This window comes from Erpetoichthys calabaricus, chromosome 2 (assembly GCF_900747795.2).
Source record: "Erpetoichthys calabaricus chromosome 2, fErpCal1.3, whole genome shotgun sequence".
Classification (NCBI taxonomy): Eukaryota; Metazoa; Chordata; class Cladistia; order Polypteriformes; family Polypteridae; genus Erpetoichthys; species Erpetoichthys calabaricus.
Window position 1 is genome coordinate 205640984 of NC_041395.2, and position 17470 is coordinate 205658453.

General features: G+C 36.0%; 1 protein-coding gene across 4 annotated transcripts in view; it reads left to right on the forward strand.

Moving 5' to 3' along the window:
- The window catches only part of dis3l2 (DIS3 like 3'-5' exoribonuclease 2), a 612176-nt gene that overhangs the window by 255260 nt on the left and 339446 nt on the right, over positions 1-17470 (forward strand). For all 4 annotated transcript variants that reach the window (XM_051922221.1, XM_051922220.1, XM_051922222.1 and 1 more), the window contains exon 9: positions 14814-14987. In XM_051922221.1, the coding sequence (XP_051778181.1) occupies positions 14814-14987 (174 nt within the window). The remainder of the gene's footprint in view (positions 1-14813; positions 14988-17470) is intronic.

Below are 17470 nucleotides of genomic sequence, written 5' to 3' on the forward strand. Positions count from 1 at the left end.
AATTCTGTTTTTACGATTGTTCTGTTTGTATACCAGTTTGTCAGTTCAGCACTCCGGTTGTAATATGACGAATCCGTGCAAGCACACTCTTGAGAATGCAACGTATAGTTGGACAGGAGAAAAGCAATCTTGCCTGAAATCAATGGCAACCTTTTGTAGGTCTATGAACTTAATTTAAACTTTAGGTTTACACGGTGCTTTGTTTCCAAAGTACCTGCACTCATGAATATGTCTGTATGCGTCAGTCGCTCAAATCCCCGCGGTTCACACCGGCGAAGTTCTGCTTTTAAATTTTTATTAAGAAGAAAAGAAAACCTTTTAAAATTGAGGTAAAATATACCAATAACAGTTTGTTAAGGATCTGTTTTTTTGTGAAGCTGCCTTCACTTGAGTGATCACTTCGAGCTTTAAGCCTGAGAAATCACCCCGTAAATGCACACGTTTAATTGCACATCTGTTAATATGTATGCTTACACAGTATTAAAAGACACTCAACAATTACAAAGTATTAAAAGACACTCAACAATTAACGTCATTTACCTTCGTTCCCGCGTTTGACTCGTGCTGTAAATCTCTTCCTTGTTTTCACTTCATGTGATTACGTAGGAGGCGTTATATGTGGTGACGCGATACGTGACTCCGCCTCCTCCATTAGAGTATATGGACAAAAAACAGGTTCCAGTTATGACCATTATGCGTAGAATTTCGAAATGAAACCTGCCTAACTTTTGTAAGTAAGCTGTAAGGAATGAGCCTGCCAAATTTCAGCCTTCCACCTACACGGGAAGTTGGAGAATTAGTGAGTGAGTGAGTGAGTGAGTGAGTCAGTCAGTCAGTCAGTCAGTCAGTCAGTCAGTCAGTGAGGGCTTTGCCTTTTATTAATTAGTATAGATACACATATATATATATACATATCTACATATATCTAGACATACATATATACATACATACATTGACATATATATATATATATATATATATATATATATATATATATATATATATATATATATTAATAAAAGGCAAAGCCCTCACTGACTGACTGACTGACTGACTGATTGACTGACTCACTGACTGACTCACTCATCACTAAGTCTCGAACTTCCCGTGTAGGTGGAAGGCTGAAATTTGGCAGGCTCATTCCTTACAGCTTACTTACAAAAGTTAGGCAGGTTTCATTTCGAAATTCTACGCGTAATGGTCATAACTGGAACATATTTTTTGTCCATATACTGTAATGGAGGAGGCGGAGTCACGTATCGCATCATCACGACTCCTACGTAATCACGTGACCTAAAAACAAGGAAGAGATTTACAGCACGAGTCAAACGCGGGAACGAAGGTAAATGACGTTAATTTTTGACTGTCTTTTAATACTGTGTAAGCATACATATTAACACATGTGCAATTGAACATGTGCATTTACGGGGTGATTTCTCAGGCTTAAAACCTCGCCTTTTACTAAAAAGGTAAATGCAAAACTATTTTCAATCATTCTATGATCTGCTTCTCACAACTGAAGGCACCGTGGCTGATGTTACGTCAGTTGCTGTCCGACCATAAGCGTTACCTGCTAGGTAACCGGACACTCACTTCACTCCCTTTCGGGAATCGAACCTCTGAGGTTTTCTTTTGTTCTTAATTAAAATTTAAAAGCAGTATTTCACTGCTGCTAAGCCCCTCTAGCGCTGACGTCCGAGGTTCGATTACCGTAAGCAAGTGCAGTGAGTGTGTAATTACATTCACGGCATTCGTAGTCTGATTCACAATCTGATTGTATGGGTGGTTACTTCCAGGTAACGCTTATACTTGGCCACCAAGTCAGGTCGAAGTGATCACTCGAGTAAAGGCAGCTTCACAAAAAAACTGATCCTTAACAAACTGTTATTAGTATATTTCCCTCAATTTAAAAACGTTTTATTTTCTTCTTAATAAAAATTTAAAAGCGGTACTTCGCCGGTGCAAAGCGCGTGGATTTGACCGACTGACACATACAGACATATTGATGAGTGCAGGTACTTCGGAAAGAAAGCACCGTGTAAACCTAAAGTTTAAATTAACTTCATAGACCTACAAAAGGTTGCCATTCATTTGAGGCAAGATTGCTTTTCTTCTGTACAACTATACGTTGCATTCTCAAGAGTGTGCTTGCACGGCTTCAGATACATATATATATATATATATATATATATATATATATATATATATATATATATATATGTCTATATATATGTCTATATATAAATATGAAAGCTTATAAGTACTGCCTTACTTCTCTTTAAGAAAGGAAGATGTAATGATACTTGATTTAAACGATTCCATGTCTTCCTGGGTTTGCGTAGCTTATTGTCTAAAAAGGAGAAACCCTCATTTATAAAACTTTGCTGCAGATGACTTAGCTTATTGTCAATATCTTTACACGTTTTTTTAAGACTTATTGACTGAAACGGGCTTTCACGAAAAAAGTTAGGGCTTTGCTACAGGATACACCCTCCACAAGTTAAGCAAGTAAAAATAAAATATATATTTCTGTTTTATTTAAACCTTTTAAGTTCGTATGCATAGCCCCATTTGGCTGTTTAATTTTTTTTTTTCTTTCTTCAGTAATATTTAATCTCCTTAAAGAAAAAAAAACATATCCATTTTACTTTTTTTGTATCTCTTTAGTAATATTTTAGTGTAAAAGATAACCAGTATTTAAACCTTTTATGTTACTTTATACATTTATTTTACACAATGTTGAAAAATTAATAAGAAAGCTACATATTTTGGCAGCTGCTGCTTTCATTTTCAATGAAATGAAAAAAGCTCTCCAAGAGAAAACATCAATAAAGAAGAAACAGTTTGCACTATCTAAAAATCAGAAACCCTCATTTATAAAAGTTTGTTGCAGATGACTTAACTGAAAATAAATGAATAGTTCCTATGTGTATAATACATATTTATCTATTTTACTTATGCCTTTATTCCACCAACTTACAACATCTGAGGTACAATTTGTTACATTACTTTTGTTTTTTGCAGCACAGGCAGGTGAAGTGACTTCCTCAGTGTCACACAGTGGTGTCAGTACCACGATTTGAACTGACAAGCTCCGGGTTTGCTGAAATATTACTGAAGAAAGAAAAAAAACGAAAACGGGCAAATGGGGCTATGCATACAAATGTCCATCCGTCCATTATCCAACCTGCTATATCCTAAATACAGGAGCCACTAAGTAGATATGTATATATACAGTATATATATATATACGTAGATAGGTAAATTTGTATATGTATATATATGTTTATGTGGATTTGTATATGTGTATATACGTATGTATATGTAGATATGTATATATATGTATATGTATATATATGTTTATGTGTGTGTGTGTGTATATTATTATATATATAAAAGACAGCAACACTCATAACAATGACAACACAATTACATTGACAATCATGTTACGTTATTTTTAAAATGTTTCCTTTTCTTTTTCATAACCTCTTTAACACACTACTTCTCCGCTGCGAAGCGCGGGTATTTTGCTATTTATCTATATATATATAAAGGAGAGTTGGGATCCGAGAGACTGTGTTTGTGGAGGGATGGAGAGTTAAGGCGGGTGTTGGAGTCACGTGATCATCTCCCCTCCCATTCACCTCATTTAATTCACTTCATTTCGCTCCGAGCTGAGCTCCGCAGCTGGCGCGGTCTTGCTGTTCTTGATTTGCTTTTCACATGGCCAAGTATACGTTGCATGCTGAAGAGTAAGCTCAGCGCACAACTTGGTCATATTACAACCGGAGGGGCGAACTGACAACATTGTATACAAAGAGATCCTTAACAAATAATTATTGGTATAATTTCCCTCAGTTTATTATTTAAAATTTTAAAGCAGTACTTTGCCGCTGCGAAGCGCGGGTATTTTGCTATATATATATATATATATATATATATATATATATATATATATATATATATATATATATATATGTATATGTATATGTGAATGTATGTATGTATATATGTATCTCTATATTTATATCTATATATATATATATATATATATATGTAGATATGTAAATTTGTATATGTATATGTGGATGTGTGTATGTATATATATATGTATATGTTGATGTGTGTATGTATATATATGTATATGTGGATGTGTGTATGTATATATATGTATATGTAGATATGTGTATATGTAGATATGTATATATATGTATATATGTTTATGTATATATATGGTTACATAACCTCTTTAACACACTACTTCTCCGCTGCAAAGCGTGGGTATTTTGCTATATGTATATATATATATATATATATATATATATATATATATATATATATGTGTCTGTATGTGTATATATATATATATATTTATATATATATATATATGTGTGTATGTATGTATGTGTGTATATGAATGTGTATATATATGTTGATATATGTATATATATGTGGATGTCTATATGTATATATATATATATATGTAGATATGTGTATATGTAGATATGTATATAAGTATATATGTTTATGTATATATATGTTTACATAATCTCTTTAACACACTACTTCTCCGCTGCGAAGCGTGGGTATTTTGCTAGTCTACATATATATATCAAAATAACCGCGCTTCGCAGCGGCGAAGTACTGCTTTAAAATTTTTATTAAGAAGAAAAGTAAACCTTTTTAAACTGAGGAAAAAAGAATCAATAATTATTGTTAAGGATCTCTTTATATACATATATATATGTGCCCTTCAGAATGAAAACAGTTTGCATTTACCTTTTTAATAAAAGGTGAGCTTTTAAGCCTGAGAAATCACCCCGTAAATGCACACGTTTAATTGCACATGTGTTAATATGTATGCTTACACAGTATTAAAAGACACTCAACAATTAACGTCATTTACCTTCGTTCCCGCGTTTGACTCGTGCTGTAAATCTCTTCCTTGTTTTCAGTTCACGTGATTACGTAAGAGGCGTGATGACGCGATACGTGAATCCGCCTCCTCCATTAGAGTATATGTATAAAAAACAGGTTCCAGTTATGACCATTACACGTAGAATTTCGAAAGGAAACCTGCCTAACTTTTGTAAGTAAGCTGTAAGGAATGAGGCTGCCAAATTTCAGCCTTCTACCTACACGGGAAGTTGGAGAATTAGTGATGAGTCAGTCAGTCAGTCAGTCAGGGCTTTGCCTTTTATTAGTATAGATATGTATGTATGTATGTGTATGTATGTATGTATGTGTATGTATGTGTGTATGTATGTATGTATGTGTGTATATATATGTATGTATGTGTGTATATATATATATATGTATGTATGTATGTATGTGTGTATATATATATGTATGTATGTATGTATGTATATATATATGTATGTATGTGTGTATATATATATGTATGTATGTATGTATGTGTGTGTGTATATATATATGTATGTATGTATGTGTGTGTGTGTGTGTGTGTATATATATATATGTATGTGTGTGTGTGTACATATATATATGTATGTGTGTGTGTATATATATATATATGTATGTATGTATGTGTGTATATATATATATATATGTATGTATGTGTGTGTGTGTGTGTGTGTGTGTGCATATCCAGTGGTGTGAAAAACTATTTGCCCCCTTCCTGATTTCTTATTCTTTTGCATGTTTGTCACACAAAATGTTTCTGATCATCAAACACATTTAACCATTAGTCAAATATAACACAAGTAAACACAAAATGCAGTTTTTAAATGATGGTTTTTATTATTTAGGGAGAAAAAAAATCCAAACCTACATGGCCCTGTGTGAAAAAGTAATTGCCCCCTGAACCTAATAACTGGTTGGGCCACCCTTAGCAGCAATAACTGCAATCAAGCGTTTGCGATAACTTGCAGTGAGTCTTTTATAGCGCTCTGGAGGAATTTTGGCCCACTCATCTTTGCAAAATTGTTGTAATTCAGCTTTATTTCATGGTTTTCTAGCATGAACCGCCTTTTTAAGGTCATGCCATAGCATCTCAATTGGATTCAGGTCAGGACTTTGACTAGGCCACTCCAAAGTCTTCATTTTGTTTTTCTTCAGCCATTCAGAGGTGGATTTGCTGGTGTGTTTTGGGTCATTGTCCTGTTGCAGCACCCAAGATCGCTTCAGCTTGAGTTGACGAACAGATGGCCGGACATTCTCCTTCAGGATTTTTTGGTAGACAGTAGAATTCATGGTTCCATCTATCACAGCAAGCCTTCCAGGTCCTGAAGCAGCAAAACAACCCCAGACCATCACACTACCACCACCATATTTTACTGTTGGTATGATGTTCTTTTTCTGAAATGCTGTGTTCCTTTTACGCCAGATGTAACGGGACATTTGCCTTCCAAAAAGTTCAACTTTTGTCTCATCAGTCCACAAGGTATTGTCCCAAAAGTCTTGGCAATCATTGAGATGTTTCTTAGCAAAATTGAGACGAGCCCTAATGTTCTTTTTGCTTAACAGTAGTTTGCGTCTTGGAAATCTGCCATGCAGGCCGTTTTTGCCCAGTCTCTTTCTTATGGTGGAGTCGTGAACACTGACCTTAATTGAGGCAAGTGAGGCCTGCAGTTCTTTAGACGTTGTCCTGGGGTCTTTTGTGACCTCTCGGATGAGTCGTCTCTGCGCTGATGGGGTAATTTTGGTCGGCCGGCCTCTCCTGGGAAGGTTCACCACTGTTCCATGTTTTTGCCATTTGTGGATAATGGCTCTCACTGTGGTTCGCTGGAGTCCCAAAGCTTTAGAAATGGCTTTATAACCTTTACCAGACTGATAGATCTCAATTACTTCTGTTCTCATTTGTTCCTGAATTTCTTTGGATCTTGGCATGATGTCTAGCTTTTGAGGTGCTTTTCGTCTACTTCTCTGTGTCAGGCAACTCCTATTTAAGTGATTTCTTGATTGAAACAGGTGTGGCAGTAATCAGGCCTGGGGGTGGCTACGGAAATTGAACTCAGGTGTGATACACCACAGTTAGGTTATTTTTTAACAAGGGGGCAATTACTTTTTCACACAGGGCCATGTAGGTTTGGATTTTTTTTCTCCCTAAATAATAAAAACCATCATTTAAAAACTGCATTTTGTGTTTACTTGTGTTATATTTGACTAATGGTTAAATGTGTTTGATGATCAGAAACATTTTGTGTGACAAACATGCAAAAGAATAAGAAATCAGGAAGGGGGCAAATAGTTTTTTACACCACTGTATATACACACACATAAATATCATTATTGTCATTGTTTATCTAACATGTATATCTTACATTTGTCTGGGGGAATATCTTTTATTGCAGAGTTTTAATAGTTTAATTGTCATCATGATTTAATAAAGCACTTTCTTTTAAGTGATTAATTTTTTTATTTTGGCCAAAGTAGTTTATAACTACTTCAAAGAAAATGTCTATTTTCTTAAAAAAATTAAAAGTATACTGTATAATTTAATAAAGTAATAGAGTGATCACAATCTGGTCCTGTGCCAGTTAGCTGAATTCATAGCACAGTTGTTCCAAGACTGTTAAATGTGATCTGGCTTGGGTTATAGTATAAAATTAGCTTCTCTAAACCAGATCATTTTCTGCTATTGGCTTTGGCTCTGATTCTTTTGTGGTATAAAAGTACATGGTTTAAAAACCATCATTCAGTGATTCGCCACTTTTGCAGTAAAGTATATATACTTCATACAATTCTGGTGTAGTTAGTTTGCATTGTCCCTTCACCCAAATAATGTTTACATTAGTTCCTCCCTGTAATCCTCATATTCAGATTTGATATTGCCTGTGAGGGAATGCCATCTCCTAATTACATGAAGTGCTGCAACCTACAGAATTACAAATTTTTTTGGCGTTAGATATTACATCTCTTTTAATTATACTTGAGGACCACCTTGAGATCTTTTCTATTTTCACAATCCTTTTGCATGCATAAAAGTACCTTTTTCTTTTCTTTGAAACAAGTTTATTCTATTGAATGGTATTATTTAGATGTTTTGAGGCCTTTTAAATGTTCATTCTATGGATTTTGCTAATCAGTGCCACACTCTGTGGTGCACACTTTTCACTAAGAAAATATAAAAAGATGAAAATATTTTTTTTACTGATACTCCTTTTGGTTTTCTTTGGAATTACTTTACATTCTGTGTGTTCTGTTAGAGTTATACAATTGCTGTTGTGGTGAAGTAATGATTCTCTGGGAGTAATCAAATTACGTTGCCAAGCAACAAATCCTTCTGATGCAGTTATTTCAGCTTTAAGCTAATTTCCTGTAATTGTTGCACATTGGAAATGGAAAGGTGCAAGTTGTATAGCTCCTATAAAAGCAAATGCAAAACTTCATATACACTTAATAAACATAGCTCATGGATTCACACAGCTTGTTTGCCACCGCAGTTTGATATTGGAGGCGTTGGGAATGGTCCAAATAGAAAACTCATTTCCAATGTACAGTGAAATTAAATGTTTTCTACTGTCTTGATTTTAGTTGTAATGGAACAAAAGCAGATTATTATATTCACACACAAAATATTAGTTTTCAGTTTTGCTCTAGGCTTTAGTGGTCTTTTAAGCATCCCAAACAGACTTATCATTAATTTAAATCCTGTCAATCAATTGAAAATGTTATATTCTTATGCATAAACCAGAGGAAAATTCAATATGTATTCTGTAGTACTGGTACTATTGAAAGAGAAACTTCTGAATTTATTGTTAGGATATGTACATGGACAGTATTCATATTGAAGCACAAGTATTAGAATACTGAAATCATTATACCATTTTTTTGTCTATTTGTATTGCATTGCGGAAATTCAGCAAGAGAATATGAAAAGGAAGCAGGGATGTTACATACATTCATTGGCAAGAAACATGCAGGTACTAGCAAGAAAACAATCTGAAGACGCAATCAAAGCGTCCACTGCTCAGTATGCTTTTGACAACAAAAAAAAATATCTTGCCAAATGAAGGTCAGCTTTTAGGGTGGAAAGAGAATGCAAAGCAATTCCAAAACTGAGTTGCTTGGCACAAAATTGTTTCTGTGTTATGACATTTTCAGTACCCTTTGAAAAAATATTTTTTACTGCTGGCTTAACTGTGCTTACCCTTAAAACTGTGGGTATGCTTTTAATTTATTTTTTTTAATGATTTTATATATATATACAGTACTGTGCAAAAGTTTTAGGCAGGTGTGAAAAAATGCTGTAAACAAAGAATGCTTTCAGAAATATAAATAATGATTGCATTTTGTAAACTGATAACAATAATCAAAGTGAACGAACAAAAGAAAAATCTAAATCAAATCAATATTTGGTGTTACTACCTTTTGCCTTCAATCCAGCATCAATTCTTATAGGTACACTTGCACAAAGTCAGGGATTTTATAGGATTATAGTCTGGTGTATGATCAACCAATTATACCAAACAGGTGCTTATGATCATCAATGTCACACGTAGGTTGAAACACAGTCATTAACTGAAACAGAAAGAGCTGTGTCGGAGGCTTAAAACTGGGTGAGGAACAGCCAAACTCTGCTACCAAGGTGAGGTTGTGGAAGACAGTTTCATGTCATGGCAAGATTGAGCACAGCAACAAGACACAAGGTAGTTATACTACATCAGCAAGGTCTCTCCCAGAGAAAGATTTCAAAGCAGACTGGGGTTTCAAGATGTGCTGTTCAAGTTCTTTTGAAGAAGCACAAAGAAACAGGCAACGTTGAGGATCGTAGACGCAGTGGTCGGCCAAGGAAACTTAGTGCAGCAGATGAAAGACACATCAAGCTTATTACCCTTCGAAATCGGAAGATGTCCAGCAGTGCCATCAGCTCAGAATTGGCAGAAACCAGTGGGACCCAGGTACACCCATCTACTGTCCGGAGAAGTCTGGCCAGAAGTGGTCTTCATGGAAGAGTTGCAGCCAAAATGCCAAACCTCTGATGTGGAAACATGGCCAAGCGACTCAAGTATGCACGAAAACATAGGACCTGGGGTGCAGAAAAATGGCAGCAGGTGCTCTGGACTGATGAGTAAAAATTTGAAATATTTGGCTGTAGCAGAAGGCAGTTTATTCATCGAAGGGCTGGAGAGCGGTACAATAATGAGTGTCTGCAGGCAACAGTGAAGCATGGTGGAGGTTCCTTGAACGCTTGGGGCTGCATTTCTGCAAATGGAGTTGGAGATTTGGTCAGGATTAATGGTGTTCTCAATGCTGAGAAATACAGGCAGATACTTATCCATCATGCAATACCATCAGGGAGGCGTATGATTGGCCCCAAATTTATTCTGCAGCAGGACAACGATCCCAAACATACAGCCAAAGTCATTAAGAACTATCTTCAGCTTAAAGAAGAACAAGAAGTCCTAGAAGTGATGGTATGGCCCCCACAGAGCCCTGATCTCAACATCATTGAATGTGTCTGGGATTACATGAAGAGACAGAAGGATGTGAGGAAGCCTACATCCACAGAAGATCTGTGGTTAGTTCTCCAAGATGTTTGGAACAACCTACCAGCCGAGTTCCTTCAAAAACTGTGTACAAGTGTACCTAGAAGAATTGATGCTGTTTTGAAGGCAAAGGGTGGTCACACGAAATATTGATTTGATTTAGATTTCTCTTTTTTTTCATTCACTGCATTTTGTTGATTGATGAAAATGAATGATTAACACTTCCATTTTTGAAAGCATTCTTTGTTTACAGCATTTTTTCACACCTGCCTAAAACTTTTGCCCAGTATATAATATAATATATAATTAGTTTATCCATCCATCCATCCATTTTCCAACCTGCTGAATCCGAAAACAGGGTCACGGGGGTCTGCTGGAGCCAATCCCAGCCAACACAGGGCACAAGGCAGGAACCAATCCTGGGCAGGGTGCCAACACACCAAGCACACACTAGGGCCAATTTAGAATCGCCAATCCACCTAACCTGCATGTATTTGGACTGTGGGAGGAAACCGGAGCGCCCGGAGGAAACCCACGCAGACACAGGGAGAACATGCAAACTCCACGCAGGGAGGACCCGGTTAGCGAACCCAGGTCCCCAGGTCTCCCAACTGCGAGGCAACAGCAATACCCACCGTGCCGCCCATAATTAGTTTATGGTACTTGTAATTAAGTGCTTCTTGTGTTTGTGCATTTTATAAATGAGAAATAGGTCTGGCCCAGGTGACATTACTGGGCATTATTTCTCATCAATATGTGTGGCAACTGGTAAACATATGCCCCACCTTTAATTGCAATGAAAAAATTACTTTTAAGAAGACATTTTGAAAAAAGTAATTTAATTTTTCAATTTTTCTTTTTTTTACCGTTATTTGAATATGTGATCAGTAGTGCTTACAAAATTTGAATGCACATCTCCAAGTTACTTTTCTTTCGTATGCAAGCAAATTCATGCTTACTGTATATTATTTCCTCTGTTTGCTATACATATGTTCTTTATTTATATTTTTCTCAAAGTAAAAAGTTAATTTTATTACAGCTAGCATTCAGCACAGATCTGTCTGGACTTTTTTTTCAGATTATAAACATGCATTGTATTGCCATATTAACATCAAGAGTTGAAAATGCAAACAAAAAAAAGAATAATTAAAGGGTTAGACAGCAAAATGACACTAGAATTACCGAATCCTATGGTAAAACTCACCTTAAATCCTACCTTAAATCCCTTCTCACCTCTCCATCAGTGTCTTTTGTTTTGTAAATATGTCGATCAGCATAAGCAGCAAGCAGCCTGCTGTCCCATACCCCGCCTTGACAGAGCTGAACTCTGGCAAAAAGTTCTCCCAGCTCAAGCTAAGGCTCCTTATCTGCTCATGAGGTGCCTGGAGTTGTATAGGGTAAATAATATAGCATATCGTTATTTGGAATACAAGCATTTCGTGTGTGTTCCGTGTCTATAAAGATCTGGGTTAGTGTAGGATTAAAGGAAATGTGAGGCAAAAAATGCTAAACACACACCTAAAGCAGAAACTTTTTCCATGTTATACTAATAATGATGTGAAGTGTATAATGTGTGATGACTTTAATCCAAATATCAAATAAACATGCGCCCTTTTATTCAAGAATATAACCAAAGAAAAAAAAAAGCATTTGATTTACATGTTGCAGTCAATGAGTTTAAAACCCAAGCTCAAATATCAATCGACAGGCAGTTGATACATGTTCTTGAATGGCATAGTGGTAAGAACTGCTGCGTAATAGCCCAAAGGTATCTGGTTCGAGTCTCGGCACTACGAGTATTTAGCTGCTGCTATTATTAAAAACTTACATTTGATTTGAGTCTGTAACGCCCGGTGTAAATTTTGGCTACTTGTAAAAATTAGTGCTTGTTTTTTTTTTTATTATTCAGTCTTATTCTGTCAGTGACGTTCATGTGGTACAACAAACTTGCCTCTCCCTCTCTGAGTTGAATCCGTTTATCTCCATTCTTTTCACAAGAGTAGCACTGTGGCTGATGTCTGCTCAGAACTATTTGTTGTACCGGCAATCAAAGATATAATGTCCTGTGACCGCTATCAGACTGAACAAAGGCAGTGCCATAACAACAGACAGCTTCTTCACTGCGCTTTCGCTTTTGCTGTACCGCAATGCAACTCTTCTTGGACCCATAAGTAAAATGGGACTTCCACCTGCAGCTGTAGTCACTTTAGCATGCAAGCAATTCGCCACACTAGTGTTTAAATCTGGCAGTGTCATGCTGATGGTTTATGCGCCCAACAAGAAGAAGCCTTAAATTTCAGTCTGTAACAGCCGGTGTTAAGTTTTGATACCTGTAAAAGACATTGTTGAAAGAATATAAGCAGACACACAAATGCTGGTGAATCATGTCTTCTGGATGTCTTGTTGTCACTTAAACTTTTTGTTATTGTGTTTTATTCTTGAATAAAAGCACACTTGTTTAGTTATTCCTTTGCGAAAGTGTTTATTTCATATTCCACTTGAATGAGAATGAATCTGTCTCTGCCTCTCTCGTGCACGCACTTCATTATTTGAAAAAGCTATGCCAGATGTTGCCTGAAAATGCAGATAGAACAGAGTATAGGCAAGATTGAAAAAAAAATGTTCAAATGATAACTCATGTTCAAATGGCATAGCGTGTTTTTCGATCTTGCCTGTACTCTGCTCTGTCTGCATTTTCAGTATCATGCACCATAACGCGAAGTAGAGGCAAGATCTGGCATAGCATTTTTAAATAATGAGGAGTTTTTTTGTAGGCTTTGGTAATTCTAGTGTTAAACTATGGACAGCTGCTGGTTTTCTCCTAGAATTGTTTTTAGCATTATAGTTTGCATTAAACTTTACATTGTTAGAAAGAAAAAAGAAAAACTACCTTAGACTGAAGGCATGCTCCACAGGAAACTACTATTTTACCCCTGCACTCTCTTTATCCTATCCCCAGTCACATGCAAATCATGGTGTTTAACTAAGACACTGTGGCTAAAATTGTATGTTTAGGTACTCTGATGGATCTCAGATCCTGCATTTGAGCATTTTCTTCACAAATGGTTACCTATAATGACACATTATATTATCAAGGTATATTGATATTTTTCAAGTCCAAGAGGAGATCTATACCAGTTTGAAACAGCAGATTACTTGACTTAAGTTTCTGGCTGGGTGACATAGTGCTTAGTACTTCTGCTTCACATCTCCTTGGTCCAGGTTGTCAGATTCTTCTTACATTTAAAGGATATGCATGTTAGGTCAGTTGGCAGCTGTAGCTTTAGTGTGAGTGAGTGTGCTCCATGATTGACTGACATTGTATGAAGTGTAGTTTCCTTGAATAGGCTCTGATAGCTCAATGTAGCCATGTAATAAAAAAAATTATTTTTAAATAATATACATGAATGAATACAGAATGTGATGTTTTTCATCCCTGCTGCATTAGAACTTGGCTTGGCCAATGGTATTACCTTACTGATCTAAGGACTTGAATTTAGTTCATATAATCTTGGTGTGTAGTTTATCGTTGATCAACTGGCATTCTCAGTGCTTTTGTGATTTCCTTCTGATGTCTGCAACTGTAGTTTGGCAGAAAATGTTTTCAGAAAACGTAAAAGAGTTAAGTTTGTCATTTTGCCTTATTATGAGACTGTTCCATTCTATGTTAGCAAGTGAATTTGTGATATGGTTGCCTTGAGCACCCAGAAATTCCCCTAAAATATAAGATCAGTGACACTTTTCTTCCCTGTTACCTAAGTGAGGGCTTCCTTCACTGTTATTATTGGCTTACAAGCTTCTACTCCACCATTGAACATACTGATTTACTTCTGTGCCTATCATCTTTAGATTACATTTTCACTGACTGCCCTTGTCTCATAAGGCAACTAATATCAGAATATTCAAAATGCAATTTCTGTAGCGTTCATGCATTATCACTAAATACAAAAATGTTTTTTTGTATCATGGTCTTCCAGTAAGGAAAAATGAACATTTTTGGTCATTTCCAAAAAAACTCTTTTTAATCTTGCATTTTCTGGAGAGCAGTTAAAGTTTTTCACATTCAAATATTGTCCTGGGCCAAACTTTTGTAATCTTTACATGCAGATAAATGTTTGCTAGTGTTTCTTCTTCCTGTTTTGATTTCAGAAATGTTGACGCTCCCAGTAATGACAAGGACATAATTTCTTTAAACATATAATATGAAAATGATGAAATGCATTGTTTAGTTGAAAGTTACCTACTGTATTGCCTATTTCTTATTTTTAAATGCACCTTTCCCATATTGTTATTTCTTATTTTAGCTATCGAGAATGGAGTCTCCATTGCTTCTCATCACTTCATTCTATGTCTGTTTTACAGTCAACTGCTTAAAAGCCTTGGTCAAGCTGGGGAAATTGAGCCAGAAACTGAAGGTATTCTAAGAGAGTATGATGTGGATTTTTCAGAGTTCTCGGAAGAGGTGCTATCTTGTCTCCCACATGCACTTCCCTGGGTAATTCCAGCAGTGGAGTACCAGAAAAGAAGAGACTTAAGGTAGGAAGGCAGTCCTTTTTCCAGTGTAATATTTTAGCTAAATGGGGTATTCCTAATATGTCTTGCTCCACCCCTGTGTGACAGCAAGTAATAGATTCAATAAACTGTGCTTGTCTCAAATATTCTTTTTTGTGTGATATATGAACAATATTTATTCTTATATATCTTCATATTTCAAGTTAGAGCCTATTTAAATAGGCTTTAAAACTTAATTTTGCTGTGTTAACGTTTCAAAATGAACTTTGGTAGTCAGTTTGCTTATTCTTCTTCTTTCTGAGTTCCATTATGTATTTGGCACTAAAAGGTGACCTACTCCACCTCTGCTATCTCCATACCTTGAATAATTGAAGAATCATTGAAAGTGCTGAAGCATTCTGATTCTGGAGTGTATTGTCTTTTTCCCTCTGTTTTTATTATTCCTTTTTCCTCTATGAGACCATTAATCAACAAAAATGAAAGAAACACAGAAATTTGAAATTAGTCGAGAAAAAAATAAAACATGCATTTTCAAAGCAAAATTTTTTCTTTGGAGGCAGTTTTTAATTTTACCATAAACAGTCTACAATTTTACATCTTGTTGGTGAAAGCTGAGGAGTTAATTTCACTTATAGTTCATAACTTAACATAAAGGCTAAGCAGTGTAACATTTTATTTTTACCTTGTGGAACAGAGAGTGCTTTTATCAGAGAGAAAAATGCTTCTTCTATAAGTAAGCTCAAAATGCAAAACAAATAATTTGATTCTTTTGGTATCCATTCTCAGCAGCACGATTGGTATACTGAGTGTACTGTAACACTGTCTTGTATTTTTCTGATGGTTTCATTATTTTTTTGACATTTACTTTTTATTTTTCTCGTGCATTTTTCAGTTGAGAGTGCACAGCTCCTAAGTAAACAGACTGGGCTTGTCTTTGCCTCATGTATTTAGATGAATCAGTGTTTAGCTGTCTTACATTCAAGACGTGACAACATGAGCAGTTTATTGTACAAACTTTGACATGGAATAAGTCGCTCTTTAAATATTTTATGACTTGCATTGTGACCTTCTACAGCGTGAATATCAAAATATACTTGAATTATTCTGCTGCCTATAATTCCTTGCACAACATACTTTTTGATTATTAATTTTAGTTAAAAGCAAATAACAATCCATACAATCAAATCAAACTTAACAAAACCAAAATTCATTCCCTACCCAAAAGAAAGAGAGAAGAACCAGCCAACAAAGCAAATCTTTAAAGCAGCAAGGAAGAAAGAGTATTCTTTTCCCCAATTTAGAAGATTATTCTAAAATGTTATTGATTAGATTCTGTCATATTTTTAAAAAATTTTTGAGCAGATCCTCTGAGTGAGAATTTGATTTTTTTCCAGTTTCAGATAGTATAGGATAGGTTGGTAGATGAGATTAGACAGGAGTCCCTGTGGACTATGATGTTTGCAGATGACATTGTGATCTGTAGCGAGAATAGGGACCAGGTAGAGGAGACCCTGGAGAGGTGGAGATATGCTCTAGAGAGGAGAGGAATGAAGGTCAGTAGATACACAAGTGTGTGAATGAAAGGGAGATCAGAGGAATGGTGAAGATGCAGGGAGTAGAGTTGGCAAAGGTGGAGGAAGTTAAATACTTGGGATCAACATTACAGAGTAATGAGTAGTGTGAAAGAGAGGTGAAGAAGGGAGTGCAGGCAGGGTAGAGTAGGTGGAAAAGAGTGTCAGGAGTTCATACCAGCAAGAGTGAAAGGGAAGGTCAACAAGACGGTAGTGACACCAGCTATGTTATATAGGTTGGAGAAGGTGGCACTGACCCAAAAATACGAGACAGAACTGGAGGTTGGCAGAGTTAACACTAGAATTACCAGAGCCTACGAAAAAAACTCGTAGATCCGGCCCACCTTAAATCTGTTCGCACCTCTCCCTCAGCGTCTTTTGTCCTGTAAATGTGCCGATAAAGACAAGCAGCAAGCAGCCTACTATTCCATCCCCCCACAGCTGCAGAGCGTGCACAAAGTTCTTCCAGCTCATGCCTTGATCGATTATCTGGAAGTGAAGTGCTGGAGTTTTAGAGTGTGTGTTCTGTTTCTACAATAATCTGTGTAAACACATTGTTAAAACAGAAACGTTTTTCATATTTTATTAGTAAATGACAAAATCTTGGCATAAACTATATAATGTATGAAGTCCAAAGATCAAATAAACACTTTCACAAAAGGTTCAAGGATAAAACAACAGCTTCCGTGGCGTAGCAGTAACATTTGCTGACTTGTAATCAAGAGTCCCTGGTTCAATCCCGACTGCCTCCTACTGTATATTTTCCGTTTTCAGTAGTGAGGTGCTCTTATTGTTAATATTATACAGTACATACATACATTTGGTTTGTGTCCGTAACAGATGATGTACATTTATAGTACTTGTGAAAGTTACCATTTTATTTTCACTTTAATTCTCTCAGTCACGATCATGATGCATACTATCACCCCCCCCGCC